This window comes from Oryx dammah, unplaced genomic scaffold (assembly GCF_014754425.2).
Source record: "Oryx dammah isolate SB20612 unplaced genomic scaffold, SCBI_Odam_1.1 HiC_scaffold_23, whole genome shotgun sequence".
Classification (NCBI taxonomy): domain Eukaryota; kingdom Metazoa; phylum Chordata; class Mammalia; order Artiodactyla; family Bovidae; genus Oryx; species Oryx dammah.
In genome coordinates, this window is record NW_024070207.1 from 104506230 (window position 1) to 104525406 (window position 19177).

A 19177-nucleotide genomic window follows, 5' to 3' on the forward strand; every position below is an offset into this window, starting at 1 on the left:
CATTTTAAAGTCTTGAATCCATTTTTTTGAGTATGATGTAAGATGAGACTGTAGTTTTACTCTTTGCAGGCAGATTTTCAGTTTTTTCAACACTATTTGTTGGTTGAAGATACCTTTTCTTTTCCCCTTTGTATTCTTAGTGCCTTTGTTAAGGATTACTTGCCTATATATGCGTGGGTTTATACATAGCTCTATTCTGTTCCGTTGGTCTGTGTGTCTATGTTTATGCTGGTATCACACTGTCTTGTACTATAGTTCAAAATCAAGAAGCATTGTACTTACACCTTTGCTCCTCTTTGTCAAGATTACTTTGTCTATTCAAGGTCTTTTGTGATGTCATATGATTTTAGCCTTTCTATTACTCTGGAAAATTCCACTGGAAATTTGACACAGATTACACTAAATCTGTAGATCACTTTGGGTAGTATGAATATTTTAACAATGTGAATTCTTCCAATCCGTATACTTGGGACATCATTTGATCTTTTCCACTTTCTTCAATCAATGTCTCCTTGTTTTCAGTGTATAGATCTTTTACTTCCTCGGGTAAATTTATTTCTATGTATTTTATTCTTTTGACGTTTTTGAAATAGAACTGTTTTCTTAATTTCTTTTTCAGATAGTTTGTTGTTAATGTTTACAAACACAACTCATTTTTGTGCATTATTTTGTGTCCTGCAGCTTTCTTGAATTCATTTCAGAGTTCTAACATTTTCCTGGACACCCGGAACATTCACCCCACTCTCACTTTTCCCCACCAAGAAAGGTCACAATCTCTCTTGGCACTGAACTGTGCCAGCCTGAGACAAGGGCTGATGCCAATAAAGTCAAATTGCTGTTCTTACCCATTTCAAGTACAGCTGATCTAAGCTATATGCTTACCCGTGGTACGGCAATTTCTTAATTGCATTCTGGACCTTCTATAAAGGTATTTTGTTACTTATACAATGTTAAAATCTGGGCTGCTGAGGGGATACAGGGGCTGGGAATTCCCATTCCACTGTATTACAGATGCCACTCAATCAGGACCGTTTTCTTTATTTCCTGATACCAACAATTTTTCTGTGTTCATTCACATTGGCAAGCAAATGCCAGTTCTCTTGACAGGTTATCTTGTTCTGAACCACAAAAGGAGATTCAAGGATTTGATTCATTATACAAAATACCAAAACCTTTATACTTACACTGAAATACAGCAAGAAATGGGATATAGTTTGTTCATAAACACAGATATGGAAGTCAAATAAACTTGCAATTACAAGGAAGAGTATTTTAAGAGTACCAAAACAGAAAAAGAAAGCCCTAAACAGAAAAAGATACATCTCTTAGTTACTGAGGTCAAGCAAGAACAAACAAAGACATGAAATATGTTGCCTTCAGCTCCATCTTGGCACTCAGTTACTTGGAATACTTACTTCTCTTTTCAACCTCAAGATGAAGGATCTGCCCTGGATGTCACTATGTGGGAGGAGCTGGAGGACTTGGTTCTGGAACGTGCCCTGCCCATGGCAGTAGTGCTCTGTCTTTCTCAGCTCTCGAGGCCTCTCTCTACCTCATCCTATGATGGAATTCAGGACCTCCCAGGGCTGACAGCAGGAAGTGGACGCTACAGAACCCCAGTGGTTCTGGGTGGCTATTTCTTCCACTTCTCTTTAAGGGGCTTTACATATATATCTGACAATTCCTTCTCTGACCTGAGAGTGCCCTCCTTAGACCAAAGATCTTAAGCCCCTGACAACTGTACTGTGAGTGAGATGTTCAGCTTGAGAGCTCTGCCTGGAGCCTTCTTATACCTAATATTCTAGGGGTATTGCTTTCCTCAGTCCAGATGCATGGCTATCTTCCTAAAGGCCCTTGCCCCTTTGATAAATGGCTTCTTGGGAAATGTCACATCCCTGAAAAGCCCCAAGCAGTTTCCCTACTGCAGGTGTTGAAGAGAAGGAGTCCCTGTCCTAGGAGGGATGAGAGATGGGAAATCCATGGCATAAGTAAGGGGGCCCAGGTAGAGACCCGTGAGGGAAACAAACATGGTAAGCTGTCCCTTCTCTCCTTCAGCCAGACTTCTCAGGCAACTTCTGTTCGAATATAGAAACTTTGTATTTTATGTCCAATAGATATTTCTTTATACAAAGAAATGGCTATGAGATGACTTGCTTTTGAATCCTGATCTTTTGAGCTTATGTGTAACTTTAAAGTTTTCAGATCTTTTTAGCTTATCCAAGATCTCATATATATGGATAGATGATCCTATGGTCAGCAAACATTATTGCTTTGCCTCTTCTCTTCATATGGCATATTTATTTTAGTTTTATTATTATTATTGCTCTAGCTATGTATTACAACATAATAGTTTGACCTGAGAGTCCTTCTTATTGCTTCCGATACATTTCTCAGCAATGAAAACAAAAAGGGAATTAAGGGCACAAGGTCAGCTCAGGCTTGCAGGAGTAAGAGGGTGAGCTTTAGACTAACTCAACTCAAGGGCCTACGACCATCCTTGTCACTTACCAGCCATGGGAAGTTTGTCAGGTCATGAAACTCTCTGAGAGCGCCTCAGGCTCTTTATCTGTGAAGTGAGTTTGACAAGCCCTGTCTGGAAGGACTGGTGCCATGTGGTGGTAACTGTAAAGCATCTGCCACAGTGCCTGGCAGGCACCATATCCCTCCTTTCTCATGACTGGTGGCTGCACTTTCCAACAAAGATCTGACCTCCCTTAGGCCTGAAATAGGGCCACTCTAGTGGTTCAGCAGCAAAGGGTCTGCCTGTGGTGCATACAGGAGCTGCAAGGGACCCAAATCAGTCCCTGGGGTGGGAAGACCCCCTGGAGGAAGAAATGGTGACCCACTCCAGGTTCTCCCCGAAGAATCTCATGGACAGAGGAGCCTGGGGGGCTACAGTCCACGAATCAGAAAAGAGTCAGGCACGACTTAGTGATTCAAAGACGACAAAAAGAAGGCCTGATATACAGAAGTGAGGGAGAGCCTTGCCTGACAGCCCTCCCCTGAGCTTTCTGGAACTGGTATCAAAGGGTATGGCATGGCATGCTTTGTCTCTATTCAGGGCTGGGTAGACCCCTCAGTCTCCACTCGGGCTCCACAATTTGACTTCTGGTGGGGCCTGGGGCATCCCCTCCTTCTGGACCTGAGGCTTATCTCCTCATAGTAAGACCCATACCTCCCAGTGAGCCTGGAGGAGGAAATAAGAGTGGCCTTATCTAGCTACCCCTGCCCATAGCCTCACAAGGATGAAAGCTCTGGAAGCTGGTTGAGGATGAAAGACAGTTCCTCTCAGGGCCTCAAATCAGCGTTCCAAATCGGGGTCCCAAATTTGACTCTCAGCCAAGCCCAAGATCCACCCCCTCTGTTGACATGGGACCACCACCATCAGACCAAAACCCTAACTTTCCTGCTACTCCTTGGTCAGAACTGAAGGGTCCCTTGGGCTGACAACTCTGCCTGGGACCTTCTAGCCTGATAGTAGGGACGATTCTATGTGGCCATCCTGGTATGTGTGTTCCCACATCCTTTACCATCCTCACCCTGACTTACAGATAACCTAAAAATATTTACAACCTGGAGATATTCACTGACTTACCTTAAGGCTTCTCCCCTCAAGCCCCCAATTCCCTGAGACCCTCAAAGAAGAGGTGGAATTTGCCTCATCGGGCCACCACAGCCTGTGGTCTTCCACTACTGAGGCAAACAGTAGTGGAAGGAATATGTTCTGCCCCATTGTTTTGAGTTATCAGGGTCCTTACCTTGGCTTCTGGCACAATCTGGAAATCACACTTCTGTTGAGCTGTGGCTGCTCCCTTTGATCAGGATGAGGTTCCTTATCTCCATGAGATGTTCTGGAAGGAAGTGAGTAGGACTCACCATGTCACCAGGCCTAAGGGGCACAGTCTAAGGCCTAACAGGGGCACTGCCCTCTGGAGCCCCCTTCTTTCTGGCTGAGGTCCTTCGCTGTCAGTCAGTATCGTCAGTTGACCTGTTATGAACTGGGTACCCTTCCTCAGCTGATAGAGGCTTCCTCCATTAGTCCAAGGACTTTAAGGTGCTGAAGCCATTCTCCTTCAGGAAATAAGGGATACACTTACTCTGAAGGCCCTGCCTGTTCCCTCCCAGGGCCCATTACATTTGCAGGACTTTCTAAGAATTTATCTGTAACGGGGTAGTTGGCTGCCATACCCCTCATACATACAGGACTGTGCAAATATCATGCCTGGGATTTCCACTCTCTGATGAAGAGCCAGCCTATAAACCAAGGTCCACATCTCCTTGACCGCCTCCAGTCAGAAGTCAGGGGGCCCTTGAGCTGGCCAGCACTTACCTATACTTCCCAGGGCTACATGGAGAGGAGGGACTAAGTGTAGCCCTGTCGGCTGGGGTTGAGGGGCTTCCATAGCCACACCCTGGGTCTTCAATTTGACTCTGCACCCTTTCTGGGGCTCTAGTCTCTGCTGACCTGAGGCTGAGGACTCTGTTGATTCCCAATGTCCCCACCTTCCTGGGACCTGAGTTGAAAATGTTAGCCACAGCAGCCTGGAGTGTTCTGGACTTCATGGGATTGCCAATGAGGACGGGTCTTTACGGGTTGCTACTGTTGTGGCTGGGTCTTTCTATCACCTTCATTCAGGTTTATCACCATCATTTCTGACAGACTGACCCTCTCTCCTATCCAACCTCAGAACTCTGCCCCAAGACCAAGTTTCTGAGAAGCCTGAAAAATAAGTGAGGCATGCTTAGCCTAACAGTTCTGAGATCCTCTGTGTCGGAGAGCAGACGAGAGTGCTGTCCCAATGACCTCCACCCCATATTCTGGGGTGTTGCTCTCCTCAATTCTCCTACATGGGGTCCTCATCTTGCTGTGTCTTGGATTAAAGGCTTCTCGGGAAATTCCACATCTCTGCAAACTCTTGAGCCGTGTTTGATCTGCAGTGCTACAGAGAATGAATGGGTCCCTGTCCCAGGAGTGTTGGGAGATGGGCAAGCTATAGCCCAAGGAGTCCCAGGAGAGGTGGTAGCCGTCAGGGAGGAAAAAAAAAAAAAGTACATCAATCTATCTCCTCATCAGCCAGGTGAAAGTTTTCATGTCATTTCTATTCTGATAGATTTACTTTCTACAGGCAAGAGACTTTAAGCGTGATACTGGAGAGCCCTTGGTCTTCAGAGGTTATCTAATATGGCCAATGTACATGCTTATACTGGCACAGAATATTGTCTCTTTATCTGTGAGTAATGAATAAGGTATACCTATTTTTTGTTAAATAGATTTGGTATTCTTACTGCTCTGGCTACACATTCCAATCCAGGAGCTTGAGCACAAGGGCATTCTTTTTTTATCACCTAGGACAAATTTTGAAGTACTGAGAAAAACACTGAAATAAAAGATACAGGGTGGGGACTTTCCTGGTGGTCCAGTGGCTAGTACCCCAGGCTCCCAATGCAGGGGGCCCAGGTTTGATCCCTTGTCAGGGAAGTAAACCCCACGTGCCACAATTAAGATTCAGCACAGCCAAATAAATAAAAAGTAAATACATAAGGAAAAGGAAATGAAATGTCAAAAGTACTTGTTTAAAAAAAAAGATAAGGGTATGTCTCCGGGTGGGGAGAGAAGAATAGTATGAGTGCTAAAGTAGTTTAGGGCAGGAGTCTAGTCCCAGCTCTGTCATTTACCAGCCTTAAGTGGTTTGGCACAAAATCAAACTCTAACTCTATAACCCTCGGGCTCTCCGCTGTGAAGTGAGTTTGATAAGCTCTGTCTGGTAGGACTGGTGGAATACATGTATTTATGGAAAGCATCCGGCACGGCGCCTGACTCAATAGAGACATTAGGGGCAATGGCAGTTATTACTATGATTATCTTGACCTCAGATGTTACATCAGCTGGGCTTGTTTTTGTTTTTGGCATCTAAGAGATGTCAGGGACTATGCAGTGTCCTAACTGAAAAAAATAAAAAAAGATCTAACCTCCCCAATCAGTCAAACTTCTGCTTAGCAATGAAACCAAATAATATGTCCTCGCCACCCCCTCTTTACCTTGCTTCTTTCTTGTTCTTCCTGATTTAGAGAGTAACTCAGCCTCTTCCAAATAGTGACAGCTTCTCTGAGAAACTATAACTGCAGGGGCTGAGGCATGCAATGCTTTTTTTTTTTTTTTTGACTAAACATTGCCAGTACAAGCATGAAGTCTTCTTAAGAGCAGACGCTCAATTAATGTGCAAAAGAAGAACCACGCATAAATAATTTGCTATAATTTATATTCTCAAACATTCTTGAAAAATATAATCCGATCAAAGTATATATCTTTTACATTTACATAAAGGGAAACCAAACAGAGAGTAAAGGAAACCAAAAATTGACAAACTTTCAGCTATCTCTCTATGCATCTATGTTCTGAGCCTTTCTTAGTGTGGTGTCTTACACATTTCTAAGGATATTCTTATCCTAAAGTACAGTTATTCTCATCCTGGATCACAAAACTGATTTGAGGATTTCCAATATGTACTTCAAAAAACAAAACTCTTAATCCTAAATCTGACAAACAGCAACTGCATGAGACCCATGTAAATTCATATACTTCTATCATGAACCTAAAATAAACTTTGTTGAAAAAAGTAACAATTGAAAATTGAGGAATAAAAAGTCAACAAGTTATTGATGCATATTAGGAACATAGGTTGACAGGCTTCTCAAACCACAAAGTGAAGAACGGGCTTCAGACCACACTAGGGGAGAGATGAGCGGCTGAATGTGGCCCTGGAGTGGGCACTGGCTGAGGCAGAAGGGCCAGGCCTGGCCGAGGCAGACATGTCAGCCCTGGCTGCAGAAGTGCCATCCCTGGCCGAGGCAGAAGGGCCAGCCCTGGCCAAGGCTGAAGGGTCAGCACTGGCCGAGGCAGACATATCAGGCCTGGCCAAGGCTGAAAGGCCAACCCTGGCTTAGGCAGAAGTGCCAGGTCTGGCCGAGGCCAAAGGGCCAGCCCTGGCCGAGGCAGACATGTCAACCCTGGCCGAAGCTGAAGTGCCAGCCCTAGCCAGAGCAGAAGTGCCAGGTCTGGCCGAGGCAGAAGGGCCAGCCCTGGCCGAGGCAGAAGGGCCGGTCCTGGCTGCAGCTCTGGCTCCAGTGTTCTCTACCACCTCTCTGAAAACCTCCTCATAATGCGGCAGTAAGGCATTAGGGACCAAATTGTTGACCTTGGTCAGAAACTGCAGGACTTTCGTCTTGCTGGTTTCTGTGAGAGCTTTAGGACCCCACAGGAACTCATAGCGAGGGGGATCGCTGCCGGGCACCTGGCGGTACTCCAGGTACCCTTCCCGCACCAGACCTTCTGTGATGAGCTTCCTGGGCTCTCCAAAGATGAAGTGATTTCTTCCATCATAGATGCCCAGAATATTCAGGAACTTCCAGATCTCCTCCTCAGAGGCACGGCGGCCATTCAGGTAGATGACACCCAGCAGAGGCATCAGAAGACCATTCTTCGGCAGCCCCCAGTCACCTCTCATAGACTCACTGTCGCTGAGATCTAGGTTGCTCACCAGGGTATAGCAGTGACTGTTGGGCCTGACTTCCTTCAGCACCAGGCCAAACACCATCTCCATGCATTCAGAGGCCCTGCTAAGGATCTCAGGGAATTGCTCCCTGTACCTTTTAGTGACTTCCTTCAGCATTTCTGACCTCGTAATGCACTCCCTCACCTGATACTTATACAGCATGTACTGCACCAACATCCCTGCTTTCCTGGTCAGAAGATCTGTGTGAGAGCTCCCAGCAGCAGCTGAGGCCTGGGAGGAATTTTCCCCTTCCTGACCTTGGCCCTCGGCACCTACACCAGATCTTGAGTGTGCTGCGGCACCGACACCAGATCTTTTGCGTATAGCACCTGCAGCAGCACTGGTGGTGCCTTGGGCTCCCTGAGCCCCCTTGGAGGTGCCAGCAGCAGACGAGCTTGAGGGAGCACTCTCTGAATCAGGAGGGGAGGAGGAGGTGGTCTCCTCTTCCCCAGATGTGGTAGCCTGATCATGAAGACCCTGGGTCTCAGCTCGGGCCTGGCGACGTTTCTCATGAGCACGGTGCTTACTCTTCTGCCCACGGGGCATGATGGCTGTGGTCAGGGACCGCAGGCAGGAGTCTGGGCCAATAGACAGGAGATTGGGGCACCTGGAGGATGGAGAATGAGGTGACATGAGCACAATAAAACAGAGAGATTCCACCTTGGCTTAATGAAAGGCCACCTCTACAGGTGTCCTTGAGGACACTGCCCTAGGAACCCACAAGGCTCCTGTTTTTCTGGTCAGCCTGTCCCCTGAGAATCCCAGAGGAAGAACAGAGGCCTTACTTTTCCTCTGCGTCCTCTCAGCCCTGCTTTGGATTTACTGAGGTGACAGCAGGTGCTCGCAGTGGGGTCCTCTCAGCTCATCTCAGTATTATTACGTCAAGTCCTGGAGGATCCTGGGCACCCTTCCCTCTGCTACTCTGATACAGACACTGTAGACCTCCACATAATCCAGAAGCAAGTGAAGGGCTGCCTCAGTCCACCTCCCTCCCAGGGGATACCCAGTGCTGAGAACTCAGTAGTGTCTTTTCTATCCTGAGTTCACTGGGATCATCATTCATGGTCCTTACCTTGGCTCCTTAAAACATTGGGTACTATTCTCCATTTGCTGACTGGTGGCTGCACCTTCAGACTAGACATTTCCCCTCCCCTAGACTTGGTATAAAACAGTAAAGCAGGTGTTCAACCTCACAGCCCATCCCTGAGATTTCCTGGGCTGAAATCCAAGGGTTGGGATGTACGCTCTGAGTCCTCTCTCAGGTTCCTCAATTGGGCTCCCAGTAGAGGACCTCTACTTTTTCCTGAACTGATGCCTGTCTTAAAGTAAAAGCCAACCACCCTGTGTCCCACCAGGAGGAAGTGAAGATGACCTCATATTACCAAACATGGTCTTCTAAGAATGGAAGCTGTTGCAGGCAGGTTGATGTCCCTGTGGTCCCACACAAGATCCCAATTCAAAGTCTAAAATATTTTTTTTTGCTTCTCTTTTCTTCTATATGTCTTTTTAAAACAAATTTATTTTTAACTGGAGGATAATACCTTTACAATATTGTGTTATTTTCTGCCCCACATCAATATGAATCAGCCATAGGTATAATGTATGTCCCCTCCATCTCGAAACTCTCTCCCACCTCCCACCACATCCCACCCCTCTGAAGCTGTCAGACCACTGGCTTTGAGCTCCCTGAGTTATAAAATAATTCCCACTGGTTATCTATTTTCCATACAGTAATGTGTACGTTTCCAATGTTACTCTCTCAATCTGCCCCTCCCTCTCCTTCCCCCACTGTGTCCACGAGTGTGTTCTCTGTCTGCATCTCCAGGCTGCCCTGCAAATAGGTTCATCAGTACTAACTTTCTGGATTCCATATAAATGCATTAATATATGATATTGGTTTTCCTCTTTCTGACTTAATTCACTTTGAATAAAAAACTAGGAATAAAACTACCACATGAGCCAATAATCCCACTACTGGGCATATATCCTGAGGAAACGGTAATGAAAAAAGATCCTTGGACTCAAATGTTCACTGCAGCACTATTTACAATAGCATGACACAGAAGCAACCAAGCTCTACATTTCACTCATGATGGGGTCTAAGGTCTCTTTCTGCTGACCACTGCCCTCTGACCAAGACCCTTACTTCCGCATTAGCCTGCAGTGGGAACCGACATGTATCCTTGAAGTCTGCCAGGGATGACAACAGGGAGGATGTGTCCGAATGACATGGTGTGCTACATCCCCACAGCCCCCGAGGTTCTCACCATGACCCCTCGCAAATCTGAAACCCTCCCTTGCCAACCTGAGGCTGCCCCCTTTGACCTGGTCGCTCACTTCCCTGAGATGACCTGGGAAGTGTCTTGTCAAAACGCCTGATTCTCCCAGGCCTGAAAACAGGGGTGGCGCTTTATGCGGCCCCGTTTCTTATGGGAGCAGCCCCCATCCTCACTTAGTGTCACAACCATGAATCGTGTTGGGGACTAGGTCCCTTTGTTGAACTGGGTTTATTCCTTTAGAGCAAAGTCCTCACCTCCTTGATACCACCTCCAGCAAATGACAGGGGTAACACAGTAGGCTAGCTCCACGTGGGGCCTCCTAGACCTGAGTGGAGGGGGCCAGTCAGTGTGGCCCCCTTGCGGTGTCGCAGTCTGCTCATCAGCCCTCAGGGCCCTCCTCTAGGACCTAGAGCTCCTCCGGGGTAGAATCCGGGCCTACACCCACAGACCAACGCCTTAGCCTGAGAAACTCTAGACCACATTCAGCCGATAGCACTGAGGGGCCCACAAGAGCCATATCACAGGGGTGGGATGTGAGTGCGTCACTTTTATTACTGGGAGGGTTGGGAAAGTCCCTCCAGCTCCATTCAGGTCCTCACCTTGGTTCCGGACGAGTCCTGGACACTAAGTCTCCGCCAAACGGTCGCCGCGGCTATCGGTCGAGCTTCTCGCCTTCCAAGTGGAAGTGGAGGGGAGCTGCGTACAGTCCTACGTGAGGTCGCCCAGGGACGACGGCAGGGGCAGCGTGCTACGGGAACCCCAGTAGCTTAATATTCATCCGTCCCTGGATTCTCTCTGAGGGTCCTCCGTGTGCAGTTTATCAGATCCAGGGACTCCTCCATCTATGAACCTGAGTCCTCCAGCCCCCAAACAAAGCCTTCGCCTCCCTGAGTCGCTAGTGGGGTGAGTCAGGGCACTGCTCTGAGAATCTCTGCTTGTCAGGAGGGGCGCCACTCTGTGAGCCTCCCTCTTTGAGGGAGAGATCCTCTCATTAGTACTGATGGTCCTCACCTTAAGGCCTGTTATGGTCAAGATTACCCACTGTGCAGAACTGGGGTCCGATCTTGCTAGAGGAGGCCTTGCCTCCTCTGAGATCACACTGGTGGAATGAGGGGACCACTTACAAGTAGCGCTTCTGGATCTCTCAGAGCTAAGAATTTACTGAATTCTATTTGTCTCCTTCTGGTTTTGGAGGTCTCCTGTTAATACTTTTTTTGACTCTTGTTAAGGCCTGGGTTTTCTCTCTGCAGATCTGTGGCTGTCTCACCAGTCCAGGGTCCTCATCTTCATAAGACTGTCTAGGGAGACTGAGGGGGTTCCTCTACCTCAAAGACCTGTCCAGGGCATCTCAGGGCTGACAGCATTGGGAAATTCGTGGGGCTTCTCTGTTGTGGGGTGAGTGCTTCCATTATTCTTGTTCAGATTCTGGTCAGATACCTGACCAGGCAAGGGACTCTACTCTGCTAACTTGAAGCTGCTCCCATTAAATCAAGATACTCCCCTTCTGGGGCCCTCCAACTGGAAGCCAGGATTAGCCACATCGAGCCAGGACTGTTTTGGACTTCTAAGGGTTGATGGCCTGAGCCAGACTTCACAGAAACCCCACTGTTCTGACTGGGTCCTTCCATCCTTCCTCATTCAGGGTCCCCACCTTCATATCTATCAAAGACTGGCACTCTTTCTACTTACCCCTTTCTGTTGTTCTTAGGCCAAGGCTGTTAAGTCCCTGAGAAACCTGAAGAATACGTGAGGGTGTACTCAGCCTGCCAGCTCTCTCTGGGGCTAAGTCCAATAGCAGATGGAAAACTGTCTAGGTGTGACTCTGCTGTATTCTGGGGTCTTGATCTTCCACACCCTCTAACATTGAGACCCTCCTCTTGGCTCTTTCCTCTTGGGTTAAAGGCTTCCTGAGAAATGCCTCATTCCTGCAAACACGGAGCAGTGTCCTTACCACAAACCTTGGTCCCTGTCTTAGGAGTGATGTGAGATGGAGAAGCTGAAGCATAAGGCAGGAGTTTCATACAGGTGGTATTCTGTCATGTGGGAAAAATACACTCATATTTTCCTTCTCTTCACCAGCCAGACTTAGATTCTGATGTAAATTCTGTTCTGAGAGATTTATATTTTATGGGGAAGGGACTGTCCAGCATGATTTTCGGAGCCTCTGATCTTTTGAGTTAGCGGACATTGCATATGTAGATGATCATTTTGTCACTGAGTACTAGCTTTCTTTTCTTTATTCATCCCTGTCATTTATTTTGGTACTCACATTGCTCTGGGAAAGTATTCCAATCCAGTAGTATAAGCACAGATTTTAATTGCCTGAGTTGCATTTTTAGGAAGAAAAGAAAACTGAATATAAGAAACACAAGGTGGGCCTCAGACTGGAAGAACTGGAGTAATGTGGGCTCTTGACTGGGCCCTTGACTAATCCCGACCTGGATCAAGTTTCAGATCTGCCCCTTAACAGCCACATGAATTAGGGCACATGACAACTCTGTGAGCACCAGGCTCTGCATCTGTGAAGTGAGTTTGATAAAAGCTCTGTCTTATAGAACTGGTGGGATGTAGTTAAAATGTGTTAAGTATCTGGCACATTGACTGGCCTGTGTTGAGACTTCAACATGGCATTTATTACTGTGATTAATTTGGACCCTGATGATATAATTCAGTCTGTTTTTTTTTTTAACTCCAGCAGAAGCCAGAAAATATGCAGCATCCTAGAACCAAGAAAATCCAGGGGCTTCCCTGGTAGTCCAATGACGAAGACTCCATGCTCCCAATGCAGGGGACCTGGGTTCAAACCTTGGTCAGGGAACTGGATCCTGCATGCCACAACTAAGAGTTTGCATGCTAAAACTAAAGATACTTCATGGTGCAATGAAGATTGAAGATCCCATATGCCACAAGTAAGATCTGGCACAGCCAAATAAATAAATAATAAATGAATGTTTTTAAAAATAAATAAAATCCAATCACTCAAAATGCTGATTAGCAAGAAACACTATGTAATATATCCCTATCACATGATAAATTATTCAATATGGGTATAAGATATACATCCCCAGTTAGATGCAACACATATCCCCTAAATCTGTGTTAAGGATCACCAACTTCCCTCCCTATGAAAAGTCCTTCCATCTAATCTACCCTTGTCTTCATTAATTTAATCATCACCTAAAACCTAGAACATACAGGGTTTGGCAAATTACACACAATAACTAATTTAAATGCCAGTCTGATATTGAGGTCTCTGACCCTCCCCGCCCAGTGCAAAGGTGCCCAGTGACTTCTTACCATCCTGCCTCGAAGGAGAATCACACTTATTTCTCAGAAACTCCCTGGAAACGATATGAATGAAACATCTAATTTGCATACTGTGTTCACCTGATCTGGGACAAGAGCACAGGACACGTCCCATCCCTCCCACTGTGATACACTTGAATATTAGGCTCAGAATAGTCACCAGGGGTTGATCTTATGCATGCACACCCTTTACATAACTTAGCCTCACATCTTAGGTGAGGTCCAGTTTCTGAGAAGGACACAGGAGTTGCCCACTTCCTTCACGTCCACCCCAAAGACCAGCTCCATATGCTCAGAGGCTCTCCTAGGGATCCCAGGAAGTGAAGTGCTCCTTATCATTTTTTCTGACATTCAAAATGTCTGAATTTGTGAGGGGCTCTTTCATTTGATAACTGAGCTCCAGGAAAATCACCAAAAAACTACTTTCTAATCAAAAGTGTGTTTGGGTAACTTCTTAGTGTCTGGCAAAGCTGCGTGATTCTCTGACTACATGGTTCTCTGACTTTGTTCCTCTGCTTGACCACTGGAATCCTCAGCTGATATGCTTGATGAGGTGCGTATGAACACTCCTGATGCTGAGTCTTTGGGTCTCCTTGTGGTCCTGAAAGCACTGTTCATATGTGCTGCACCACTGGTTCTCATACTGAGGCATGATGGCTCTTGGTACCAGTAAGCAAGAGTGTGGGTAGGAGGTATGGCAATGGGACACCACAGGCTAAGGAAGAGGGGGAAGGTGGAAGTGGTGCCAGCTGGTAAACTCAACTTTGCTTGCTCTGATGAAGGCCAACTCCACCAGACTTTTTCTAAGTTCTAGGGCCTCATGGGTCTCCCGGCCTGTTTGTCTCATAAGCACTAGAAGAAACTGAGAAGGCATTTCAGAGCTCCACCAGCCAACCCAATTGGAGACTTCTCAGGGCTCACAGTGGGCTTCCCTGATAGCTCAGATGGTAAAAAATCTGTCTGCAATGAAGGAGACCTGGGTTTAATCCCTGGGTTGGGAATATGCCCTGGAGAAGGGAATGGCAGCCCACTTCAGTATTCTTGCCTGGAGAATTCCATGGACAGAGGAGCATGATGGGCTACAGTCCATGGGGGCACAAAAAATTGGACACGACTGAGCAACTAACTCTTTCTTTCACTTTCAGGGCTCACAGTAGGGTGGGCAGAATTGGGCTCTGTTAAATGCACCTGTATTAAGTGGGTGGTCCCCTCAGTCCTCACTCAGGGTCCTCCCTGTGACTCCTAGAAGTTACTGGGATACTCACTGTACTGACCTGAGGCCATCTCCCTTCAGACCAAGGCTTTCATCTTTCTGCAACTGGAACAATGAAGTGAGGGAGGCACCTCATATGGTCACCTCCATCTGGGTCCTCCCAAGGCCTTGACTCTGGGGGAACACCCTCTCTTTGGGGGTAGGCAATGGCACCCCACTCCAATACTCTTGCCTGGAAAATCCAATGGATGGAGGAGCCTGGTAGGCTGCAATCCATGGGGTCGTGAAGAGTCGAACATGACTGAGCAACTTCACTTTCACTTTTCACTTTCATGCATTGGAGAAGGAAATGGCAACCCACTCCGGTGTTCTTGCCTGGAGAATCCCAGGGACAGGGGAGCCTGGTGGGCTGCCGTCTATGGGGTCCCACAGAGTTGGACACGACTGAAGCGACTTAGCAGCAGCAGCAGCAGCAGCCCCTTCACTGCTCATGCTGGTTGTTCACCCTGACTCCTTACAGAGTATGGAATTCCTCCCTCTGCCTAGCAGGGTCATCCCCTTCAGACCTCACTTCCTTGAGTTGTCTGAGGAGAAAATAACACGAGACAAAGAAATATAGGACCTGGTTTTTCATTAACAGGATGTCTGGCAAATCGACCTGTAGGGGAAGTGAGGGTTCTTAGCTTGAAACTCTATCTGGGCCTCCCAGGTCTCACAGCAGGGCTGGAGCATGCCTCTGAAGTTCCTCCCTTCTGGAGCTATATTATTCTCAGTTCATATGGGAGGTATTTGGAGAAATCATGGTACGTGGTGAAAAGCAGGTTTGAGGATGTACCAGGGACCTATTGGGGAGGGAATGACAGCAATGATGGGTAGAACATCCTACTGTGCCAGCCTGTCTTGCTGAGACATTGTTACAGGGAATCAAATGTACCCCTTAAACAGTGCTGGAGTGGTGCTGACATCAGTATTTTCAAAAACAGGGCCTGTGAAATAGTATTAGGTGCTATTCATAAAACAGGCAAATCATTAAACAAGGTTAAGTTCTAGTTTTGTTTTCACTGCAAGACTTCCCAAATCTCTCAATATGCCAATACATACTGAGAAACTCCAAGAAGGATAACATAGCATGATGAGTTTTCTTAACATATTTGACTATCAAAACATGTCCTCCTGCCATTTTTTTTTCCACACTGATTCTCATGACTTTGGCACTGAACATTTTGGAGGTGCTGTCTGCAATGTTCCTGGTAGATCTTCAGCTTATGTTTTTCTGCTATTTTCAGTGACAGTGTAGTGGCCCTTGGATGAGGCAAGAAATACAGGCCAGGGACATTTTCAAACAAAATAGCTGCTTTAGTGCCAATAAAGATGATATCTAAGACACAAGGAGCTTAATAAGTAACATGAAATATTAACTGTCTCTATTTTCCAGAATTTCAAACCACATCTAAAACTTGCTTGACATATTTGATCATGAGAGACATACTCTAAAGGTCATATGTTAACTATGCTCAGTTGTTCAGTTGTGTCCGACTCTTTGCAACCCCATGGATTATAGCCCACCAGGCTCTGTCCGTGGGATTTCCCAGGCAAGAATATTGGAGTGGGTTGCCATTTCCTCCTCCAGGGGATCTTTCTGACCCAGGAATCAAACCTTTGTCTCTTGCATTGGCAGGCAGGCCACTGAACCACCTGGGAAGCCCATGTTATAGGTCATCCCAAATTCACCAAAGAACGATACTATATTATGGCTACTCAAAGGAGAGTAGATGCATATTTTGCAAGCACCCAAAGCTCTAAGGGGGAAAAAATGCTTGAGTCAGCCCAGTTGTAGGGGACCTACTCAAAAAAGGTGTGAATCCATGGTAGGTGCTTAGGCTCAGTGGATAACAGGAATGTTTGGAAACCATAAGAGAGAAATTCCATGTTAGGAACCAGTTTTGTATAGTGGAAGTGGCAATGGAATGTGGCAATAAGGATGTTACACGAATGCCTGTGACTCATCCAAGTGGTACAGTGTACTGTGTCCTTCAAAAGACCTGATTCTGGACTTCTCCAGATGTTAGGGTTGAAGTTACTGGTATCCTCTCTGCTATTCTTACAATGACCAGTTCAGAAACTGGAGCAGGCCAAGTTCCTGCAGAAGACACACATTGTAGATCTGGGAAAGGCAAAGGCAGAGAGCAGAGACAGGGTTTCAGAGCCATGACCCAGAGATGCCTGTAGAAGTGTAGAGTGCGGCTGAAAGCGCATATCCACTTTCCTCTTTACACTTCCAATACATTTAAAAACGAAAGTAATTTCCCAGGCAAAGCTATAACACAAACCCAGTCTTTATCTTGTAATCTGGACTTAGGCTAGCCAGGTAATTAGAAATGCATTGATTTGATCAAGTTACTTTCTTAAATGCTGCATTTCAAAGGATTTCAAACAAAAGAGAAACAAGGTAGGGGTTCAAGATAGCTGACATTTAAAAAAACAGCATATGAGTAACATATTTAGAGCTATATTAATGGATCTCCTGGGTAATTTTACTATTCATTAGCATCTTCTTTCAGTGGAACAAAACTCATGCCTGTCATTAATATATTGTTTTAGTCATGTACTAGCTAATTAATAAAGATATTAAATAGAACCATTTCTGAAATCTATGCCTCCAGCACATATTTTAGCAAAGCCTCTTCAATAGGATTTTAGTATTTTAATATTTCCTTCTATGACATTTGGAGATATATATATATATATATATGATTTTATAATATTATAAAATCATTCATCAGTAAACTGAAACAAGGCTTTGTGACTTTACTAAAGTTCTCTTCATTTGAAAGCACATCTTTAGGTATCCACTGATACTGGGAGACAGCTTCAAGTTTTATAATTATGTGCTACCATATACCATTCTTTCCTTATAGAGCAAGCAACCCAGATCAAAATAAAAACATCTCCATCAATGTTTAAGTGGATTATCAGTTTTCCAAAATCCCGTTTTAGTTTTAGAAAAATCATTCTTATGTTTCTGCCGATTTTTCCATCTCGTCATAAAAATCTATCCCAGAATATTAATGTTTCAATTGATCATTAATAGAGAGGGAGAGAAATAGGAACAGCACAAAGGAAAACGACAATATAGGCATCAGCTGTCATCAAAGTATTCTATTTGTTATCAGGCAGTTTTGAAAGACTCTGAAAAAATCTCAGCTTGGCATACACAAACCACCTAGTGAACAATGGCAGAATTCTACCACCTAGTTAATTCCTTTCAGTTTGCAGATGGCTAAAGAAACTCAGCCCCCAGAAAAAGATTGCTGCACTTCAAATTATTCCTCCCTATTTTTTGTCATCCAATGACTATGACTACTTTGATTATGGCAGGGTTTTCCTTAAGATATTGACAATGATTTTTCTTTGAAAAGAAGAATCCTACAAAGACAATAGCTTGAAAATTGCATATGCTATTCAGAGAGCAACAATAAAGGGAAACAAAAATCCAGTGTCAGGATTTGAACTTCAGGCTTTGTCAGTGATGGATGTGAGGAATGTAATATAGAATGCAGAATGTAATTTTTCTTCAGACTTTAATATCTACTAAACACTCAATGACCAAGGGGCCTATATTTGTTAGATTTATTTAATGAGTTGGATTGAATGTGACATTTGTGATTGAAAGCAAGAGGTCTAGATCAGATATCTGTAAGTTCTGGATTTTATCAAATGTGCATTCAAGTCCAAATTGATAGAACCAAGACTTCCCTGGCTTTCAGCTTTTTGCTGAAGATGAACACATAGGTAAGCTATTTAAAGAACAAAATGGAGTCCACATGAAGAGTAATGACAAAAAAAAAAAAAACACTAAGTAGTCAATATCCAGAACAATATCAAATGATCAGTGAAGGATACAAAGATATTGTTGTTTTAGTCACTCAGTTGTGTCTAATTTTTTTGTGACCTCATGGACTGTAATCTGCCAGGCTCCTCTGTCCATGGGATTCTCCAGGCAAGAATACTGGAGTGGGTTGCCATTTCCTCCTCCAGAGGATCTTCCCTACCCAGGGATCAAACCCACATCTCTTGCGTCTCCTGCATTGGCAGGTGGATTCTTTACTGTTGAGCCACCAATAACAATAAATAGGTGTTGAAATTAAAGCAGTACTGTTTTAATTAGGGCTCTGTTTAAATTAAAGGAAGTTTTGTTGAATTCAGAGTCTATTCACATGCCTAGAATGCACAGTCATGCTGCAGAGATTCACACAAATGATGTAGGGAAAGCAGAGTTTGTGTGCTGGAGCAAGTGGGATGGCAAATGGGAACATTGGAAGTAAACAAAGTGACCAGACACTGGGGGAGTGGTGGGTTCTTTCCAGTCTCTCAGCATTAGTTGAGGAAAAGCAGTGGCAACAGAAATTGCGAGTTCTTAAAAAGAATGGGTTCCATTTCTGCCTTCATCAAAATCACTTGGGAAGGTGATTCAGAATACACATTTCGAGGCCCACTATAACCACTGAATCAGGAGCAACCTTGGAATCTGGACTTAAAAATAAGTCTCAAGTGAATCTGAGGAGAAGCCACACTGTTACCCATATTGATGTCTTGTTAGCACTTCATTTCTTTTTAAATTTTATTTGTTTATTTATTTTATTATTTACTTCTTTTTTATATTTTTTACTTTACAATATTGTATTGGTTTTGCCATACATCAACGTGAATCCACCACAGGTGTACACGTAATTGGAGGCTAATTACTTTACAATATTGTGGTGGTTTTTGCCAGACAGTCACATGAATCACATAGGTATACATGTCCCACCTCCCTCCCCATCCCA

The 19177-nt window shown here is 45.1% G+C and overlaps 1 protein-coding gene and 1 long non-coding RNA gene across 2 annotated transcripts; both read right to left on the reverse strand.

Moving 5' to 3' along the window:
* Window positions 1-546: 546 nt before the first annotated feature.
* On the reverse strand, window positions 547-19177 carry LOC120882325. Its single transcript, XR_005725474.1, has 3 exons — window positions 19079-19177; window positions 6272-6274; window positions 547-558 (listed from the first exon to the last, which is right to left on the reverse strand). It is a non-coding gene; the product is annotated as an uncharacterized LOC120882325 (long non-coding RNA).
* LOC120882323 (melanoma-associated antigen B2-like) lies at window positions 6942-8099 on the reverse strand. Its single transcript, XM_040266301.1, has one exon. It carries the CDS (start codon window positions 8097-8099, stop codon window positions 6942-6944), a length of 1158 nt encoding a protein of 385 aa, XP_040122235.1.